The sequence below is a fragment of the Trichechus manatus genome, unplaced genomic scaffold (genome assembly GCF_000243295.1).
Source record: "Trichechus manatus latirostris isolate Lorelei unplaced genomic scaffold, TriManLat1.0 scaffold00181, whole genome shotgun sequence".
NCBI classification, from domain to species: domain Eukaryota; kingdom Metazoa; phylum Chordata; class Mammalia; order Sirenia; family Trichechidae; genus Trichechus; species Trichechus manatus.
This window is the reverse complement of record NW_004444117.1, coordinates 1,777,747-1,799,491: the sequence shown is the minus strand read 5'-3', so window position 1 is coordinate 1,799,491 and position 21,745 is coordinate 1,777,747. Positions and strand designations below refer to the sequence as shown.

The 21,745-nt window shown below is 38.6% G+C and overlaps 1 protein-coding gene across 1 annotated transcript in view; it reads right to left on the bottom strand.

The window, feature by feature from the left end:
• Positions 1-3,023: 3,023 nt before the first annotated feature.
• The window catches only part of ZFP2 (ZFP2 zinc finger protein), a 47,638-nt gene continuing 28,916 nt past the window's right edge, over positions 3,024-21,745 (bottom strand). The window contains exon 4 of the mRNA XM_023741437.1: positions 3,024-6,891. Within this exon, the coding sequence (XP_023597205.1) occupies positions 5,420-6,814 (1,395 nt within the window). The 5' untranslated portion in view covers positions 6,815-6,891 and the 3' untranslated portion in view covers positions 3,024-5,419. The remainder of the gene's footprint in view (positions 6,892-21,745) is intronic.

Genomic DNA, 21,745 nt, shown 5'->3' with positions numbered 1-21,745 from the left:
GGGAAAAATTTTTTTCTTATCAATTTTTTTTGTTGAGTGGAACTTCTGAAAACATGGGGTAACACATAAAGATACCCTGCATCATTGTGTAACTGCCATTACAATTGATTGGCTGATCACATCGTGGAGAATGATTACATCATTGCATCATGGCTAAACTACATAATTACATAATTGCCAAACCACTGTGAATCATGGTCCAGCAAACTGGACACAAACTGAACCATCACAACAGGATAATACAAATACCATACCTCCAATCCAGTATGAGAATCCACAAGGAGAGACCTTGCATAATGCCAGCCTCCTGTAAAACTAAAGCCCCAAAAGGAAGTGCTGTCTTGGGAACATTACCACTGCAATACGTTGCCTATTACTGCAAAACAAGTACTTACAGCTCAGAAACTACATCGAGGATGCTACGTGTGCTTACACCGTATTTCTCCTAAAAATGTTTTTCACATGTATATTACTGTCATGGATTGAATTGTGTCCCCCTAAAACATCTGTCAACTTGGCTGGGTCATGATTCCCTGTATTGTATAATTGCGTACCGTTTTGTAATCTGATGTGATTTCCTTATGTGTTGTAAATTCAATCACTATGATCTAATAAGATGGATTAGTGGCAGTTATACTGATGAGGTATACAAGATTGGATAGTGTCTTGAGCCAATTTCTTTTGAGATATAAAAGAGAGAAGCGAGCAGAGACACCTGGGAACCTCATACCACCAAGAAAGCAGTGCTGGGAGTAGAGCACATCCTTTGGACCTGAGGTTCCTGCACAGAGAAACTCCCAGACCAAGGGAAGACTGATGACACGGACGCTCCTCCAGAGCCAGCAGAGAAAGTGTTCCTTGGAGCTGATGCCCTGAATTTGGACTTGTAGCCTACTGGACTGTGAGAGAATAAACTTCTCTTTGTTAAAGCCATCCACCTGTGGTATTTCTATTAGAGCAGCACTAGATGACTAAGACAGAATTTGGTACCAGGAGTGGGGTGCTGCTCTAGCAGATACCTAAAATGTGGAAGCAGTTTTGAAACTGTGAATGGATAGGGGAGCAGCAGCGGCAGAGGAGCAGCAGCAGCAGAGAACATGCAGCAGCATAGAAGGGGCAGCAGCAGAGAACCAGCAGCAGCAGAACCAGGAGACCAGCAAGAGGTGCCGACCCATGGAGCGAGAGAGCTGAGTGCCTGTGCACTGGAGGCTTCCTGGTGGAGTCGGGTGCCTCTGGGCACTTACCGGTGGAATTAGGCTTGCTGACCCACAGAGCGAGGGAACTGAGTGCCTGGGTGCAGGAGGCTTCCTGGCGGAGTGGGGTGTCTCCAGGCACTTACCAGTGGCGCTACCAAGCTTTGGAACACTTGCCCCAGTAGGGCAGATGCGGGTGAGGCCTGAGGACTGAGAGGCCGCAGGAAGAAGAAGCTGAAGAGACAAGGAACACAAGAAGCTGAGCTGCTTCATTCACAAAAGGTATGGCCATGACCTCAGGGGTTTAAAAGGGTTGAGCCATGGCCTCTGGTGTTTCTAAGGGTGGAGTTGTAACTCTGATGGACTAGGAGGATGGTGCAGCTAAAGCTGAGGGAGCAGAGTTGCCGTCCCTGTAGGCATGGAAGGTGGAGCTGAAGCCCAGGGCCGAGGGGCCTCCACTCAGAATCCAGAGACTGTGGCCAATACCTAGAGTCTGGAGGGCAGGGCTATTGTATAAATTGTTTCAGTGAACAGAAGATTATTTTCAAAGCCTTGAGGGCTAACGTAATGTGTTCTGCTGGCTTGCTTGGTGCCTGTTATCCCTTCTCCTCCTCCAGTTTCTCCCATTTGTAATGGAAATGTCTAGCTTGTGCCTCTTCTGCCACTGTACCTTTGGAAACAGATAACTTGTATTCTAGATTTCACAGATGAATAGGAATTTTTGGATTTTGGACTTGTAGTTAAGACTTTTGCTGTGATATGATGAGTATGTTTTGCATGTTGCAAGGACATGAATTTTGGGGGCAAAAGGGTGGCGTGTCATGGATTGAGTTGTGTCTCCCCAAAATATATGTCAACTTGGCTGGGTCATGATTCCCAGTATTGTATAATTTGTACCATTTCATAATCAGATGTGATTTCCTTATGTGTTGTAAATTCAATCAGTATGATCTAATATGATGGATTAGTGGTAGTTACACTGATGAGGTATACAAGATTGGATAGTGTCTTGCACCAATTTCTTTTGAGATCTAAAAGAGAGAAGCGAGCAGAGACACACGGGAACCAAGAAAGCAGTGCCAGGAGCAGAGCATGTCCTTTGTACCTGAGACTCCTGCACAGAGAAGTTCCCAGACCAAGGGAAGATTGATGACATGGACCTTCTTCCAGAGCCACCAGAGAAAGCATTCCCTTGGAGCTGATGCCCTGAATTTGGACTTGTAGTCTACTGGACTGTGAAAGAATAAACTTCTCTTTGTTAAAGCCATCCACTTGTGGTAGTTTTCTTAGAGCAGTACTAGATGATTAACCTAATTACCTAATCCCCAAAACCTCACCTATCCAATAACACAAAGAAAACCATAAATATCCTTACAAGGCTTATCTTGTTGTTCAGAATTCCAAACAGCCAAAAAATGTACTTGGTACTTGTACCTGTGTACGTGAAGTATGTCAAGGATGCGTGTTTACAGTACACCTAGCCTGAAAATAACTTATGCACTTGAATATTACCCAGTGCCGGAAACTGCACCCTCCCAATAACACAAAGGAAACGGTAAATGTACTTACAAGCCTTATGTCACTGTACAGAGGGAAAAAGAGACAAAAGCTACTCACAGTCACTCATCCTGGCTGTAGCACCTCCTGCAATAACCTCTCAGCACATGACACTGACGAACTTCCTTCCAGTTTATACAGTTACAGAATTCTCTGCCCTGATGCCAGCACATATTAAAAATGTTACAAAAGCATACCTATGAACCCCAGAGGCAGAAAATGAGACTGGTACTTATATATACCAGTATTCATGAAAGGAACTTTCTCCGCTGCTTCCTGCAAATGTTTCTTCTTCCGTTCCCATCATTTCTTGATTCCTACAGCATCTACCTATGCTCTGAATTCTGTTCTCCTACTGTGAACTGAACGCCCACCTCTTTCCTGCACCTTCAGATTCTCCCACTTGTCTCCTTTTCAATTATAAACATGTTCAATTCTCTATCTTAAAACACTGTCTCTGGCAGACAATTGTTTGGCTAAATCAATACCATTCTAAAACCTGCTTTTCTTTGCCTATCTCCACTACTGAGGCTGGGAGAGCTAAATACTTATTTTCTCTGCCTCCCTTGCTACTGAGGATGGCCATGTAAAATAGTTATGGACAATGAGCTGTAAGCAGAAGTCTGCCAGGGTGCTTCTGGGAAAACTTCTAACTAAAGGCCCAGATGTTGCCAGTGATATCCACACTCCTTTCTGCCTCAAATGCAGATGTTTTACTTGGCACTATGAGAGCCATCATTGTCATGATATTCAAGGTATTGATATGATCCTCTCTCTGAACCAATGCTAACAACTCCCAGACTTGTTACGTAAGAAAAATAAATCCCTGTTTGTTTAAGCCATTGTTAACTGGGCTTTCTATTATTTGTAGCCAAAAGTTATTCTGCTTTATACACCCTCTCTAACTCCCATCTAGCTATCTTCCCTTTTTCAATAAAGCCACTAAGTCCTTTTCCACCTTTAGTTCAGTTTTCAACCCACTGAAATTTACAGAAGCTATCAATAAAACCAATGGACGTATTTCTATATTTTACTTAATCCCTCCATAGCATCTGACAATATTAATTACCCCATCCCTATGTTAAAATTCTCTTCCTTATACTTATGTGACACTACCTTTTTCTGATTTTTCTTTTTTTGATTGTTGTTTCGTCTCAGCTTCTGCTGATTACTGTGCCTCCACTTACCCCATTCAGTGAAGTACCATCAAAAACAAAACAAAACCCCTTTGCCATCGAGTTGATTCTGACTTATTACTTACCTTCTACTTATTCTACTGCCTACCAGGAATCTTTGCCTGTATGTTTCACAGACTCATCCAAATGCCCTAAAACTAAACTCATCATTGCCCCATAAAATTGGTTAACTTTTCTGTATCTTTTAATTATGATTCCACTATCCACCTGAATAAGAATTTCAAGACATTGGAGACTCTTCTTTCTCACCCAACTGCCTACATTTAACCAGTTACCAAGTTACATAGATTCTGACTCATTATCACTTGAATTCTTCCTTTCCTGTCCCATCCCATTTTCTTAGTTTAGCCCTTGATAACAGAAAATATGTCCTATTCATTTTAATATTTCTGGTGCCTAACATCCTATGTAGCACGTTTAGCACTCAATAAAAGTATATGAAAATACATATCTACTGTCATAACTATAAAACTACCTGTAAAAACCTACAAAATTTCCTATGATTGTGTTTGAATATGTTTTGAGTTGCAAAGATTTTGTTAACATTATGTCAAATTTCTGGGTCTATTAGTGTTCAGCCTCTCTCTCCCCTCCCCTTTCCACTTTCAGACTCAGAATATAACACGAGGATATATATTTGATTCCCATGTACTTAAAAACTATACTTAAGTTATACTGTTTTCTAAATAATCGGCTTATTTAACAACAGTTTAATGACTATCAATTGAGAACTCAAAACAGCACGCTATCTCATTAAGATCTGTACAGTTATTCCATCACCTGGTAGGAGCCAGGAAAAGATATTTTAGGGGAAAAGATAATAATAATGGTGGAGGTAGGGAAATAAAGGGAGGATGGGATCAGTACAGGTAGAGAATTTTGACTTGGAACGTCCAAGGAAACCAAGTTTAGAATAAAAGCATCTAGACTATATCATATGTAACATGGTAAAAGATCAAGGATTTCCTGTTATTCACTATATTTATAGACTTTTAGCATTTTAGGTCCTTGGGGACGTTCTAAATCCAAATTCTTCACGTACCTGATGAGGAAACTGAGATGATAAGAGTTAAGAGTAGGTGACTTGTTCAAATTAGTGGCAGATTAGGGACCAGATCCTACGTCTTTTGACTGTCAAGTTCTCTCATATTTTTTTCTCCAGTGTGAAGTCTCTGATGTTCAAAGTAGAATAAATTAAACCTAAACATTTCTTAAGTATGATACAATAATAGAATTTATATTCAGCATGAATCCTCTTTGTTTAGAATATGAGCTACTTGAACCTTCTGATCTACAGTAAGTTTTACCATTTCTCTCCATTTTTATATGGTTTCTCTCTGTATTGTCTGATACTACAACTATTTTCACAATTGTTACATTTATTAGGCCTCCACATTATATGACTTATTATTACTGTAAGAGTTAATCATGGTGAAGGGTTGTTCCAAATTCATTCCGGTGACACAATTTTTCTCACGTATGAGTTCTTCGATGTCGTGTAAGGTTTGTACTCCGACTGAAAGCTTTTCCACATTCATTACACTGATAGGGTTTCTCTCCTGTATGAGTTCTCTGATGCACTATAAGGGATGAATTTTTAATGAAGGCTTTTCCACACTGATCACATTCATAGGGTTTCTCACCAGTATGAATTCTTTGATGCTCAATAAGATATGCACTCTGGCTGAAGGCTTTTCCACATTCATTGCATTCATAAGGTTTCTCTCCAGTATGAATAACCTGATGTACAGTTAGGGATGATCGGCCAGTGAAATGTTTTCCACATACTATACACTCATAAGGTTTCTCTCCAGTATGAATTCTCCTATGTTGAGTAAGAGATGAGTTCTTACTGAAAGCTTTTCCACACTGATTACATTCAAATGGTTTTACTCCAGAATGAAGTCTCTGATGTTCTATAAGGTATGTACTTTGGCTAAAGGATTTCCCACATTTGTTACATTTATAGGGCTTCTCTCCAGTGTGATTTCGCTGATGCAGGGTAAGAGTTGAGCTCTTACTAAAGGCTTTTCCACATTCACCACACTCATAGGGTTTCTCTCCAGTATGACTTCTCTGATGTATGATAAGATGCATGCTCTGACTGAAGGCTTTTCCACATTCATTACATTCATAGGGCTTTTCTCCTGTGTGAGTTCTCTGGTGCACTGTAAGATTCATGCTTTGGGTAAATGCTTTACCACATTCATTACATTTGTAGGGCTTTTCTCCAGTATGAATCCTTTCATGTTGAATCAGGGATGAGTTCTTATGGAAGGCTTTTCCACATTCTTTACACTGATAGGGTTTCTCTCCAGTATGAGTTCTTTGATGAACAGTAAGGTTCATGCTCTGACTGAAGGCTTTTCCACATTCATTACACTTGTAGGGTTTCTCCCCAGTATGAATTCTTTGATGTACAGTAAGGGAGGAACTTTCAATGAAGTGCTTTCCACACACATTACACTTATGTGGTTTCTCACCAGTATGAATCCTCTGGTGCTTAAGAAGGGATGAACTCTGGCTGAAGGCTTTCCCACACTCATTACACTCATAGAGTTTCTTCACTACAAACATTCTTTGACTTTTAATTAATTCAGAATTTTGTTTGGCATCTTCTCCATAGAAATTCCAATTGTGGGGCTTCTTGCCCATAGGAATACTGTGTTGTGTATCAAGGAGTGAACCCTGACTGGAATATCTTTCAAATTCACTACTTCCACAGACCCTCCTCTCAGAGAGGGTTTCCTTATGAGTAACTGCCACTTGGCCCAAATGTCTATCTTGGTTTTTTGGTGGCCCTTTTAACCAATTATCAGGTTTCCAGGTTTCCCCTAAAGTGGAATGCCAGAGACCTTCCCTTTCCATTATTACCTCATGGGAAAAATCTTCAGTAATGTTGGGCTTTGGAGTTGACTCTTTGGTTTCAAGTCTTGTCTCCCAGTCTGAAAAAGAAATTACAACAACGAAAAAATCAATGCACACTGGTTTCTGTGCTGGGAGACTGAAAACTGTAATAAGACGTGAATGAGAAAATGAAAGTGAGAATAACTACAGGGCACATTTGAGGGTTTTCAAAGATGTCCATACTATTAGGAAGAAAAAGGGAGGGAAAGAATAGTGAACCTGCCCATTAGCTAATAGGGAAGCTAGAAGCAGGGAGTAGCAGATACAACATGTAAACAGAGAAAGAAGAGAGCCCATTCAGGAAGAATGGACAGTGAAATGAGCAACCATGGGGTTAGGCTAAATAATGCAGATGGAAAATATACAGAAGATATGGGGCTGGGAGAGACAGATCAGAAAGCTTTGCCATGTACTTGATGTTCCTACTACCAGTTAGTTTCTTCCAAGACTTCCTATAACCCTGACACCAAATTAATCTTTTTAAAACATTACAGTGTAGCACAGTGAAAGAAATGTTGACCCTAGAGTTAGACAGACTTGGGTTCAAATCCTGGCTTTAACAGTTACCACCTGAATTAGTACTTGTTTCTCTGTGCTCAAGCTTTCACATATATAAAATGAGGATAATAATCTGATAAAATTTGAGATAATATAAATAAATTACCCTTTGAGAACATACTTGGATCATACAATACCAGAACATACTTGGTACTTAAAAATGCTAATTATTATGTCTGCATCACTGGTTGTCTTTCCTTCCTCCATCACTTGCAGTCAAAAAGCTCAAATATGTTTAGCTGCAGCTATTCTGGCACAGAGCCTGAGGCAGGCAGTGTAGTGTAAACAGAAGTTCAGTTTATGGAGTCACCATGGGTTCATATCCTAGTTCTGACATTTACTAGCTACTTAGAGCAAGTTAATTAATGTCTTTGAACCTATTTCTTCATCTTTATAAAGAGGGAAATAATGGTTGCTGTGGAACATAAATGTAAATACATGTGAAGACTGAGTATTGGCATGCATATAGTAAGTGACTAACAAATGTAAGCTTTATAATTATAGAGTTTATGGGCTCAGGCACATCCATAGTCATTAGGAATAATAAAAGAGGTTTAGGATCCCTTATCCAAGGCTCAGTCTGACTTCTTTTCAAATCTTCCTACGATCTGCCCACTAAGATCTATAGCCTGACCACCTGGTTCCCAAATATTTTGATCCGTGTTTGCTTGTTCAGTACTTATGAACTAGCTCTGATTTCCCTACCTGTGCAGACTGTAATCCTAAATTTTCTGTACAATTGTCAACTCTCTTTTAGTCCTTGCCTATAGAAGGCAAACACTGTTTTCCATACTCTGACCAAAGTGTTATTCCTCATGATCAAAATTTTGCAACGATTCCCATATAACTACTATAAACCTACTTTCTATTAATATTATTCACCAACGAAGAGGCCCTGTTACAATTAGCTCAGCCTCCCAAATGTCCCCCCAGTAGGCTATAAACTCCTTTGTATCAATTATTAAACATTTCAGGGGCCAGCTCAAGCCATATAATTGTTAAAAACGTTCTTGACTACAGATTATTAACTTCTCTGTCTCTGAATATCTCAAACACATCACATACAAAACAAAACGAAAAAAACAAACCCACTGCTGTTGAGTTGACTCTGACTCATAGAGACCCTATAGGACACAGTAGAACTGTTCCACAGGGTTTCCAAGGCTGTAATCTTTACAGAAACAGACTGTCACATCTTTCTCCCACAGAGCAGCTGGTGAGTTTGAACCACCGAACCTTTGGTTAGCAGCCAAGCACTTAACCACTGTGCCACCATCACATATAATACCTCATTTAATCATCAAGATAATCCTGTGAGGTTGGTAGTATTAACCCTTTCTCAAATAGGAAACTAAGGCTTAGCAAAGCAAATCTGCCCAAGGACATACAACTCACAGTGATAGAACCAGAATCACACCCATGCTCAGCTGATGATGCTTCTTTTACTACACCACTATGTCTCTTCAACATAAAGAAAACAAAAATCCTCACAACTGGGCCAATAAGCAACATCACGATAAATGGAAAAAACATTGAAGTTGTCAAGGATTTCATTTTACTTGGATCCGTAGTCAATGCCCATGGAAGCAGCAGCCAAGAAATCAAACGACACACTGCATTGGGCAAATCTGCTGCAAAAGACCTCTTTAAAGTGTTAAAAAGTAAAGATGTCACTTTGAGGACTAAAGTGTGCCTGACCCAAGCCATGGTGTTTTCAATCACCTCATATGCATGCAAAAGCTGGACAATGAATAAGGAAGACTGAAGAAGAATGGACCCCTCTGAACTATGGTGATGGCAAAGAATATTGAATATACCATGGGATGCTGGAAGAATGAACATATATGTCTTGGAAGAAGTACAACCAGAATGCTCCTTAAAGGCAAGGATTGTGAGACTTCATCTCACATACTTTGGACAAGTTATCAGGAGGGACCAGTCCCTGGAAAAGGACATCATGCTTGGTAAAGCAGAAGGTCAGTGAAAAAGAGGAAGACCCTCAAGGAGATGGATTGACACAGTGGCTGCAACAATGGGCTCATGCATAACAATTGTTAGGATGGCGCAGGACTGGGCAATCTTTTGTTCTGTTGTACATAGCATCGCTATGAGTTGGAACCAACTTGACGGCACCTAACAACAAAAAAACATGTCTCTTTGGCACTTAAATAATATGCAGATTTGCAGCATTGTAACTTGTCCAGATATAAGTATAAATGGCTCAACATTTCATTTGGCTATGGCTTATCTTCATTATTTTTCTCTAACATAAGCATAATTTTTTTATGAACTATTTTTAAAAATAAATATTATAAAAATAACTTGTGCATGGAAACAACTTAAGTCAACAAAGTATTATAAAGTGAAAAACTCTCCAGTGCCCAAAGGTAAACACTTTTAACAGATTCTTGTATACAATTCTGAAAATTTTCTATGCATAAGTGTCTAAACACTTATCTCACATCCTCACAGAAAATGTCACACAATCTCACACTCATATATGAAATATAATTTTATAAGTCCCTTTTAAAAAATCACAATTGGAACTATATTAGGCCTACTATTCAGGGACCCTTGGTTGAGGAATGGTTAAAGTGCTGGGCTGCTAACCGAAAAGTCAGAGGATCGAACCCACCAGCAGCTCCATGGGAGAAAAGACCTGGCAATCTGCTCCCATAAAGATTTACAGCCTAGTAAACCCTATGGGGGCAGTTCTACTCTGTCCTATAGGGCTGCTATGAATCGGAATTGACTCGATGGCACAGAACAACAACATTTTGGAGAGGCAGTGGTGGTTCAGTGGTAGAATTATCACCTTCCATGTGGGAGACCTGGGTTCAATTCCTGACAAATGCTCCTCAAGCCACCACTTGTCTGTCAGTGGAAGCTTGTGTGTTGCTATGATCCAGAACAGGTTTCAGTGGAGCTTCCAGACTAAAAGACTAGGAAGAAAGACCTGGTGATCCACTTCCAAAAATCAGCCAATGAAAACCCCATGATTCACAATGGTCTGATCCTGTGCTTGGGATTGCCATGAGTCAAGGGTTGACTGTATAGCAACTAGCAACAATGACAACTTCTGGAACTTCCTTTTAAAAAAAATTTTTTACACAAAAAAAGTACTGTGGCTATAATTCCATAAAGCTTTTAAAGCTACGTAACATTTCCCTGTTGGATTTTTAACTGATCCCCTAATCAGCGATCTTTAGGTTGTTTCTTGGTTTTGGTTCAGTTTTGTTTTTACTATTACAAACAATGGTGCGATGAACATACTTGTACATATATTTGCATAGTTGTTGGAGAATACCTGTAGGAGAAATTGTTAGAAGTGAAGCTACTGGATTAAAAAGTTTTGCATTTTTGAAACCTATGGCCAAATTTCCCTAAAAATTGTTGAATCAATTTTTCTTATCCCAAATGTTTACAAGAATACTTGATTACCTATACACTAAATAACTAATCTTTGCCAATGCATTGAAATGAACTAAAATAAAAAATACGCCTTATGTAATTAAACTAGGTAATAGTCACAATCTCATAATACAAATGAGATTTAATTTCTTAAGGGAGGATGACAAAATCTAAAAGCTTTTTCCACCTAACTTTAAACAAATTGTAAATTTCTCATGAAAGTAAGAGAATCCTAAGGGCTCTACCTTTCCCAAATATCCATTTCTTAAAGATGAGAACTGGTGGCAGGGGTGGCCAGTGAGAATCTGTTGAAATGCTTTGGAGAGGCCTGAAGGAGGGATCTATTAGCCACTCAGATTTGTTTTCTGAGATCTCTTTTCTTATCCCAGACAAAATGGTCTGGAAGCAATGAGGAGCAGAGGATAAGAAACTGCAATCAGTTTTACAACTACTGACCAGAGTCAACAGAGCAAGATCAACACTGTACCAACAAACCAAGGACTTGTGAGCCATGGGGCTTTACTGTGAAACAAAGAATATGCATTAACGGCAACCTTCTCCTTACAACTTGACCTGCTTACATAAAAAGAGAGAAAAAGTGGAAAGTCAGGCAGGCTCCACCTCTAAAACACACATACCACCAGATAACCCCAGAGAAACTATCTAATAGAGTGCAAAAATATCAATAGGCAACACATGAATTGGAGGCTGCCTCTTGCCACACCTCACTATCATCATATCCAGACATCCAACTCAAGTTATTTGGAAACATTTAAAGTGCTACCCAGTAAACAACATGGAGAACAAAGAAGAATCCACTCATAATGATCTTAGATACAAAGTCCAGACATAACTGCCTTAATTCAAAGATAAATGATACATTGAAAAGACCAAGTTTGGAAACCATGCAGTGGTTCAAGAAATACATTTCTTGAATAATAAAGACAGAATGAGAAGAGAAAAAAAATAAGACACGTTGGAAACACCTCTAATTACTAAAAGATATAAAGAAAGCTAAAAAAATAAGATAAAAGCTACATACTGGGAGGGGATATTTGCAACAATCTAAACTTGGAAAATCATGTATATGAAACAGAAACAAACACAAAGCTCAAGTAGAAAAATAGGTAAAAAAATTGAAAAGGTTCTTAAGAAAGGAAATCTGAATGGTGAATAAAAATACAAGCAAAGATGAAAGGCAGATTAAAATCACAATGGGACACCATTACCACATCTAACTCAGTAACAAAATGTAACGTTCATACTGACTGTTTCAGATGCTGACAAGGATGTGCGGTAATGGGACCTTTCATATACTGCCAGTTGGAGTGAAAATTGGCACAAGCACTTTGAAAAACTTTAGTACTACCTACTAATACAGAACAGGCACAACGACTATGATTTAGCAGCTCCAAAATTAGGTACATATACTTGGGTAAATCTACCTTGCAAGGTTACACCAGGATTAATAATTTTACAATAGCATTGGCACAGAAGGAAAAACCCGGAAACAATCCAAATTTCCATCAGTAGAATGGGTAATGAAATTGTCAATTATTTATACAATGGAATAACTGACAACAGTAAACATCAATAAAGCCACACCTATCAATGTGAATGAATAAATAATTTTAAGTAAGTCAGAGAAAAATATATATAGTAAGATTCCACTTAGACAAAGTATAAAAACAGACTAAAACTAATACATTGTTTAGAGATTTGTTTATAGATGGAAATACTATAAAGAAAGATAAGGGAATTATTATCATAGAAGTCAGAATAGTGGTTATGTCTTGAGCACAGGTAAGAGGATGTGAATTAGTAGGTATGCACAAAGCACTTCTAATGTACTAGCAATGGTCTATTCTTAATCTGTATTTTGGTCCTTGAGTGTTTTCTTTATTTTTCATTAATTGTTATTATTAACTATATACAGCAGCATCATAGCATAGTGGTTAAGACAACAACTCTGGAGCCAGACTACCTGGTTCAAATCCAGGATCCACCACTATTAGCAGTGTAACCTTGGGCAGTTACTTAACTTCTCTGTTTCAGTTTCCTTATCTGTTAAACGATACCTAGCTCATAGAGCTGATATGACTAAATTAGTTAATATTTACAAAGGGCTTAGAGGAGTATCTGGCACTTAGTGAATACTAGGTAGGATTTTGTTAAATAAGTATTTACATATATGTGATGGTTAAGATTGTGTGTCACCTTGGCTGGGCCATGATTCTCAGTGTTTATATGTAATCACTCTCATGACTGAATCTGCTGTGAGTAGCCAATCTGTTGAAAGGGAGTTTCCTTGGAGGTGTGGCCTGCATCTGAATATAAGTAGATATTCTGGCTTTTTGCTCTGTTCTGGATCCTGCGGCTGCCCCTGTTTGTCTGACCTCTGGTTCTTGGGACTTCAGCTATCCACTTATCTGCTGATCTTGGGATTCATCGATCTTCACAGCCTGTGAGCGAAGCCCTGCCTCCAACCTGCTGATCTTGGGTTTTCCAGCCCCTGCAGCTATGTGAATCAGGAGAAGCTTTGCGGTTTTGCCTGAGAATCTTGGGATTCATCAATATTAACAGCCTGCTGATCTTGGGTTCGCCAGCCCCTGCAGCTACATGAATCTGGAAAAGTCTCTATCCTAATCCATGGCCTTGGGACGTTCCAGCCTCTACAATCCTGTGAGCTGTTTCTTTTATATAAGACTCTCTTTATATATTTATATGCTTTACTGGTTTTGCTTCTCTAGAAAACCTAGACTAAGACAATATATTTTACACATTCTGTTGTTTTTGTTGTTGTTAGGTGCTGTCGAGTTGGTTCTGACTCATAGCGACCCTATCTACAATGGAACGAAACACTGCCCTGTCCTGTGCCATCCTCACAATCGTTGTTATGCATAAGCCCATTGTTGCAGCCACTGTGTCAATCTATCTCGTTGAGGGTCTTCCTCTTTTTTGCATTTACACATTCTCCTGTATATATATTTCAAAAATAGATGAGATTCTGCACCCTAGTGAGGTGAGTAGCATCTGGGGTCTTAAGAGCTTGCAAGAAGTCATCTAAGCTACAACTTTGGTCTCCATTCACCAGGAAAGAAAGAGAAAGAATGAAATCAAAGTATCAATGAAGAAACCAGTCTACAGGGCTGACAGCCTACATGAGCCATGGCCTCATCTACCTTGAGACCAGAAGAACTAGATAGTGCCCAGCTACCACTACCGACTGTTCTGATCAGGGCCACAATAGATGGACCCTGATAGAACTGGAGAAAAACATGAAACAGAACTCAAATTCTTAAAAAGCCCAGACTTACTGGACCATTTGAGACTAGAGGACTCCCTGAGACTATTGCCCTGAGATACTCTTTACACCTTGAACTGAAACTTTCCCCTGGGTCATCTTTTAGTGAAATTAACAGATTGGCACACAAAATAAAGGACATTACCCATGAGTATGGTATTCCATTAAAAAAATCTATATGTGACCAAAAGGTTAACAATTACTCTAAAGCAAAGATGATAAGATAAGGGGGCCTGGGAAGTCAGCACAACTGGACTAAACCAAAAGTTAAGAAGTTTCCTGAACACAACCCAACACTCTGAGGGACAGAGTAGCTGGGGCTGGAGTCTGAGGACCATGGTTTCAGGAGACATCTAGGTCAATTGGCATAACAAAGTTTACTAAAAAAATGTTCTGTACCCCACTTTGGTGAGTGGCATCTGGGGTCCTAAAAGCTTGTGAGTGGCCATCTAAGATGCATCAATTGGTCCCAACCGACTTGGAGAAAAGGAGAACGAAGAACACCAAAGACACAAGGAAAATATTAACCCAAAAGACAAAAGGGCCACATAAACCAGAGACTCCATCAGCCTAAGACCAAAAGAACTAGATGGTACCTGGCTACCACCAATGACTGCCCTGACAGGGAACACAAGAGAGTCCCTGATAGAGTGGGAGAAAAGTGTGGAGCAGAACTCAAATTCACATTAAAAAAACCAGACTTAATCACCTGAGACTGGAGGAACCCCTGAGGCCGTGGCCCCTGGACACTCTGTTAACCCAGAACTAAAACCATTCCCAAAGTCCACTCTTCAGACAAAGATTAGACTGGACTATAAAACATAAAATGATACTTGTGAAGAGTGTACTTATTTCAAGCAGATACATGAAACCAAATGAGTGGCTCCTGTCTGGAGGCAGGATGAGAAGGCAAGAAGTGACAGTAGCTGATTGGATGGACACGGGAAACCTGGGGTGGAAAGGGGGAGTGTGCTGTCACATTGTAGGGATTGCAACTATTGTCACATAACAATATGTGTATAAATTTTTGTATGAGAAATTAACTTGAGCTGTACACTTTCACCTAACGCACACACACACAAAAGATAAGGGGGCAGGGAAACTAGAGCACTGGAAACAGAACAGAATGCAATTAAAGAGAATGTTGACTCATTGTGAAAAATGTAACAAATATCACTGAACAATCTGTATAGAAATTGTCAAATGAGAACCTAATTTGCTGTGTAAACTTTCACTGAAAACACAATAAAGTATTATTTAAAAACAAAAACAAAACAGATGAGAAAAACAGAAAGTATTGCTATTCCAAAAAAAATTATTTAAAATTAAAACATTATTATAGTATCATAAAAAACAACATGGTGATATGCCAAAGATTCAGTATAGCTTTATATATTACAGTGAAATCTGAGAGAGGTGGAACTCGACGGGCCTGTCTTGTTTTTCCAGGTCTTGCAGTTTGCCACCTTTGACAGTATAGTGAGTTTTCTGTTGCTTGTTTTACTGGAAAATATTTGAGTTTTCCTTCTCTGACAGGTTTCCACCTTACACAAGTTCTGGCTTTTGCAGGTGTTACTGTATAAGTTAGATATAAATTAGTAAACTAACTGCATTTTTATGCAAATAACGCATTGTTATATATATTTTTGCCAATTGCCCCTCCCCTCATGAGGTATTTTCATAAGCGTGCTATGCTAAGTTTTTTTTACATGTTGCTATAAAAAATTAGCATAGCGTGCTTAAAACACCTCACAGATGTGGGGGGAGAAGGGCATGGTTAGCAAAAAACGTATAACACGTGTGTTATTTGTGTAAAAACATGGTAGTATAAATTAGAGATCTAATTTAAAAGTTAATTCTGAAGACTTGCTGCTTAAGACAAAGAAAGAAATATCTACGGAAGATTGAGGAAAGACTGACGTGACCAAAGAATTCAACATGACCGGTACTATGTCAGGTAGAAAACCAAAATAGATTCTTAAGTTTGAAAGATTAAGTAACTATAGTCCTCCTAAACCATTCCTGAAATACTGCTTAAAGATTCAATTTGGTCACAATAAAGATGAACAAAAACTGAACTCTCGAATGGGGAAGTTTGGGTATGAAAAGATTGGCAGTAAACCATTGAATCTACATAAGCATAGAATAAACAGTACTGTTAAATACTGAATAAAGTGATGGCAATGGACATAATTTATTAAGGAAAATATAATAAAAATAATTTGATAACAGATTGTACAATATTTATAAAAACAAATAAGAACTAGAAGTGGCTGGGATAAATAAATGCTAATTTCTCTTTTAAGGGGAAAAATAAGACATTCCATTTTATTTCTGAAGTTGCTAAACTAATATAGGATTTAGAATATAATTTAAAACTAAAGTTAAAAACTAACTATATGCCTTCTAAATTAACATGGAAAGAAAAGAGAGTGAACAAAAAAATCATGTAAAATAAAGAAAACCCAGACAGTATTACCAAAGCTAGGAAACAAAGAAAAGAAAAGCAAACATTTCTGTTAAATCAATAAATATCTGTTAATTTTTGTCAAAAAAGGAAATCTAATTATATGCTGTCAATAATGGACACTCCTAAAACAATAGGCCTCAGAAACGTTGAATGTTAAAAGAAAATATATACTAGATATAAATGCAAATAAGCAAATCAGAGTCATAACATAAATATCAAAAATACCAGGCAGAAAAAGAGAAACAGAATAGTCACTAAAGATAAGGCTAGCAGCCATAACTAAAACATAACTGGCATAAACCCTTTTGCTTCAAATGAAAGGATATAAAGCAAGAAATACAGAAGATATGAAGCAAGAAATACAGAAAATACAAGTACAATTGTCAGAAATATAAAGGCGATGGGAGATTTTAACATGTATTTTGGTACTTCACAAAGCAAATATATACAAAAAAAAGATAGTCATTATTCTGTATGTTGTTGTCATTGTTAGGTGCCATGGAGTCGATTTTGACTCATAATGACCTCATGTGACAGCGCAGAACTGCCTTGGAGGGTTTTCTAGGCTGAAATCTTTACTGGAGCAGATTGCCAGGTCGTTCTCCCGAGCAACCACTGGGTGGGTTTGAACTACCAGTCTTTCGGTTATCAGTTGAACACTTAACAATTGCACCCTAGGGCTCCTTTAGCTATAGATTCAAAATAAATCCGAATCCACTGCCATGGAATCAATTATGACTCAGTGAGCCCACAGGTTTTTCAAGACTGTAAATCTCTATGGAAGCAGACTACCACATCTTTCTCCCGAGGAGCCACTGGTGGTTTTGAATTGCCGACCTTTCAGTTAGCAGCCGATCAATCGCCTTAACCACTGCGGACACGCTGGAGTTCTAACCTCTAGTACCTGTGAAAGTGACTTTGTTTGGAAATAGTGTCTTGGAAGATGTTATCAGTTAAGCAAACATGAGATCATACTGGCATAGAGAGTGTCCTAATCCAATCTGAGTGCTATTCTTGTAAAAGAGTAGAACAGAGAGAGAGAGAGACACATATGGAGAAAACAGCCACATGAAACCCATCTACTAGCCAAGGAACACCAAGAGACGCCTGGGGCTATCAGAAACTGGAAGAGATAAGAATTTGGACTAACAGCCTTCAGAACTGTGAGACAATATATTTCTGTTCTTTAAAGCCACCCAATTTGTGGTATTTTATTACAGCAGCCCTAGCAAATTAATATAATAATAAGATTATTCAAGAACATATAGCTAAAACTCCACATCTCATAGAAAATTCTGTTCAACTGTCCATGAAACACACACAAAAACTGACCATATTATTAGGTAACAAAGAAAAAAAAACCCTCAATAAATTGTCAAAAACAGAAAGAGTTTATAGGTAACCTCTGGCCAAGAGAGAAAGAAACCAAAAAATTATCAAGAAAAGAAAAAACAGACTACAAAACAACTCTTCAGTCAAAGGGACAATAAAATTCCAAAATTCAGAAAATCTAAAATAAAATAAGCAATACAGATACAGCTAACATATGTTAAATAAAAATAAAAAAAAGAACCAAAGCATTCTACTAATGCTAAAAAATCCCCCAAATCTAAGGAAAATGTAAAGAATAAATGTTAAAAGCATAAATCAATAAACTAAAAATATGAGGATTGACTAGATGTAATGCAAAAAAAAGGTAAAAATACATAAGCTTCGAAAGAAATGAAGCAAACACAAAAAAGCGGGAAAATGAAAAAAAGCACAAGTACAAAGTAAAAGAAAGTAATTCTTTGTTTGATTCTATGTTCATACATTTGAAAGACTGAATAAAATGGTGAGAAGAAATAGAAAATACAAACAAACAAAAAACATGGAAGATATCGACAGTGTTTTTAAAGAGCTACCCTTGAAAAGAGCCCTAGGCACAGGTGATTTCATATGTGAATTCTCTAAAATCTTTAAGGAGATGAGAATTCAAGTGCTATTTAAATTGTTACAGATAACAGATAAAGAAGATCTAATGAATTAAGTTTCAAATATTTGGGAAAGCCCCAAATATTTGGAATTTAAGCTCTGACCCACTAAATTTCCATAGATCAAAAAAGAAATCACAATGGAAATTAGAAAATATTTTGAACTGAATGAAAATGAAAATAATATCTCAAAATTTATAGGATGCAGCTATATCCATGCTTAGAGAAAAATTTATAGCTTTAAGTGTTTATACTGAAAATAAGGATGGTCTATAGCCAATGATCTAAGCTCCTACCTTAAAAAGTTAGAAAAAGAAGGTAAAACTAAAACCTAAGTACAGCATCTAGTTCTGGATAAGATGGAGTAGGAGTAAGCACACTCCACTCTGTCTCTCCCACTGAACGCAGCTATAAAAACTGAACAGGATGTATGAAGCAATTATTTGAGGACTCTGAAAAGTAAATAGTAGTGGGTGAATTGAGGAAGAAGACCAAAATCCAAGTACCATCAAACCAGCAGTATCCTCTGAGCTAAACAGATAGCAACCTGAAAGCAGGCACTGTGGTACAAACATGGAGAGCTCCAGAAGAAGCTCTCTAGTTTTGGTTCAAGCAGCAGGAAGAGACTCCTAAAGCTTAGAGAGGAGGGGAAATCATCCAATTTTTTTTCTTTTCTCCATTCTATCATACCTCACCCTCCTAGTAATCATGTGGTGACTGCAGCAACAGTGGCAATGGGAGCTCACAGGAGCCTAAAACCAGGAGCCTGCTAACTCAATCAAAGAATTTGTGGTCTCAAGAGGATGGTGAGCACCCCAATTAATTTTTCTCTCTGTCCTCCTGTTGCTCAGCTTCAGGTGCAGACAGTCACTGAAGTGTGCAGTAGTAGAGCAGGGCAACTAAAGCCCCTGCTTTATGGCCAGAGAACTGAACAGGGGAGGCCAAGGGAACTGGAAAGTACTGGAGAGACAGCAGAGAAGGAGGAGCTTGGGAAAGCGATCGTTAAAAGTTATTTATGAACTCCTGGGCTTACTCGCAAGGTATGCATACATGAATCTGACCCTAGACAGCAGACAGGCTTTGAAAACAGAATGACAGGATGGATCACTGCCCAAATTCCAGACTGGCTATAGAGTGGCACACACATGGGACAGATTCAAGCAGCACTGAAAAGTCTTTGAAAACGAACTGCCTTTGAAACTACAACCCACAACCCACAGAAAGCTGGGTGGACTTTGTGGCTTGAACTCAACTGGGTCAATTGCCTGGTAAAATAAAAATATCAACATTTTCTGTAGGAAATCTTACAATAGTCAAAATGTCCAGGAAATAATTCAGAAATCACTGAGAGTATAAATAAACCAGAAAATATCAACTTTAATGGGGAAAGATGATCAAAGATGCCAAGCAAGATGACACATATATTGGAATTAGCCAAAAAGACTTTAAAGCAGACATTATGAAAATGCTCCAACAAGTAACGTAAACACACTTGAAATAAATGGAAAAAACTCTCAGCAAAGAAATATTTGATAATATCCAATATCCATTCCTAATTCAAAAACAAGAATTTTAGTGCTGTACTATAATAATGATAAAACACTAGAAGAATTCTTACTAACAACAGAGTCAAAGAAAGGATGTCAACTATTAAAACTACTATTTAATATTGTCCTGAAAATGTGACCAATACAATCAGACAACTGAGAAGAGGAAGACATTTTATTTTTCCTAGATTACATGACTCTCTACCTGGAAAACACAATTATTGTTAGGGTGACTAATGAGAATTAGTGACGTATTGTGGGCTTGCAACTTGAGCATTAAGGGTCAAAAACTCTTCCAGGATTGGACATTGTTTCAGATTCCTGCCATTTTGCTATTTCACTAAATATTCTGTAAATCACAATAGCATTATAGTTGGCCATAATAAGGGTTTAATGATGGTTAGCTGTTATGATTACCATTATTATTTTATGGTAAGCAATATACAGCTCTGCCTTTCTTTTTTGCCTAAAAAGGGCTTTCAAGTGATAGCCCAAACTCCCTTATTGTCTTAGAATGCTTTTTCACCCTTCCCTAGTTGATTAACACGTTGTTGAGTTGATTCTGACTCATAATGACCCTATAGGACAGAGTAGAACTGCCTCACAGGGTTTCCAAGGCTGTAATCTTTAGGGAAGCAGACTGCCACATCTTTGTCTCGCAGAGCGGCTGGTGGGTTCTAATAGCCGATCTTCCTTTTTTTTTTTAACTATTGTGATTTAGGTGAAAGAGCAAATTAGTTTCTCATTAAATAGTTAATACACAAATCCTTTTGTGGCATTGGTTGCCAACAGCGTGATGTGTCAACACCCTCCCTTTCTCCACCCTAGGTTCCCAGTTTCCATTTGTCCAGTTTTCCTGCCCCTTCCTGTCTTCTCATCTTTGCTTTTGGGCTGGTGTCTTAGTCATTGTTATGGTTTGAATTGTGTCCCCCAAAAAATGTGTGTATCACTTTGGCTGGGCCATGATTCCTGGTACTATGTGATTTTCCTGTATGTTGTAAACCTGCCTCTATGATGTTAATGAGGGAGGATAAGTGGCAGTTGTGTAAGTAAGGCAGGACCTGATCTACAAGACTGGATTGTGTCCTGAGGCTAGCTCTTGAGATATAAAAGACAGAAGTGAGCAGTAAGACAGGGGGATCTCATACCATCAAGAAAGCAGTGCCAGGAGCAGAGCACGTCCTTTGGACCGGGGTCCCTGTGCAGAGTCGCTCCTAGTCCAGGGGAACACTGATGAGAGGCCGAGAAAGAGAAAGCCTTCCCCCAGAGCTGACACCCTGAATTTGGACTTTTAGGCTACTTTACTGTGAAGAAATAAATTTCTCTTTGTTTAAACCATCCACTCGTGGTATTTCTGTTATAGCAGCACTAGATGACTAAGACAGAATTTGGTACCGAGAGAGTGGGGTGCTGCTCTAACAGATACCTAAAATGTGGAAGCAGTTTTAAAACTATGAATGGATAGACGTGCGGCAGTGATGGAGGACCAGCAGCAGCAGAGAACCTACAGCAGCAGAGAAGCAGCAGCAGCAGAGAACCAACAGCAGCAGAACCAGGAGACCGGTGAAAGACGGCACTGGAGCCGACCCACGGAGCGAGAGAGCTGAGTGTCTGTGTGCACAAGGCTTT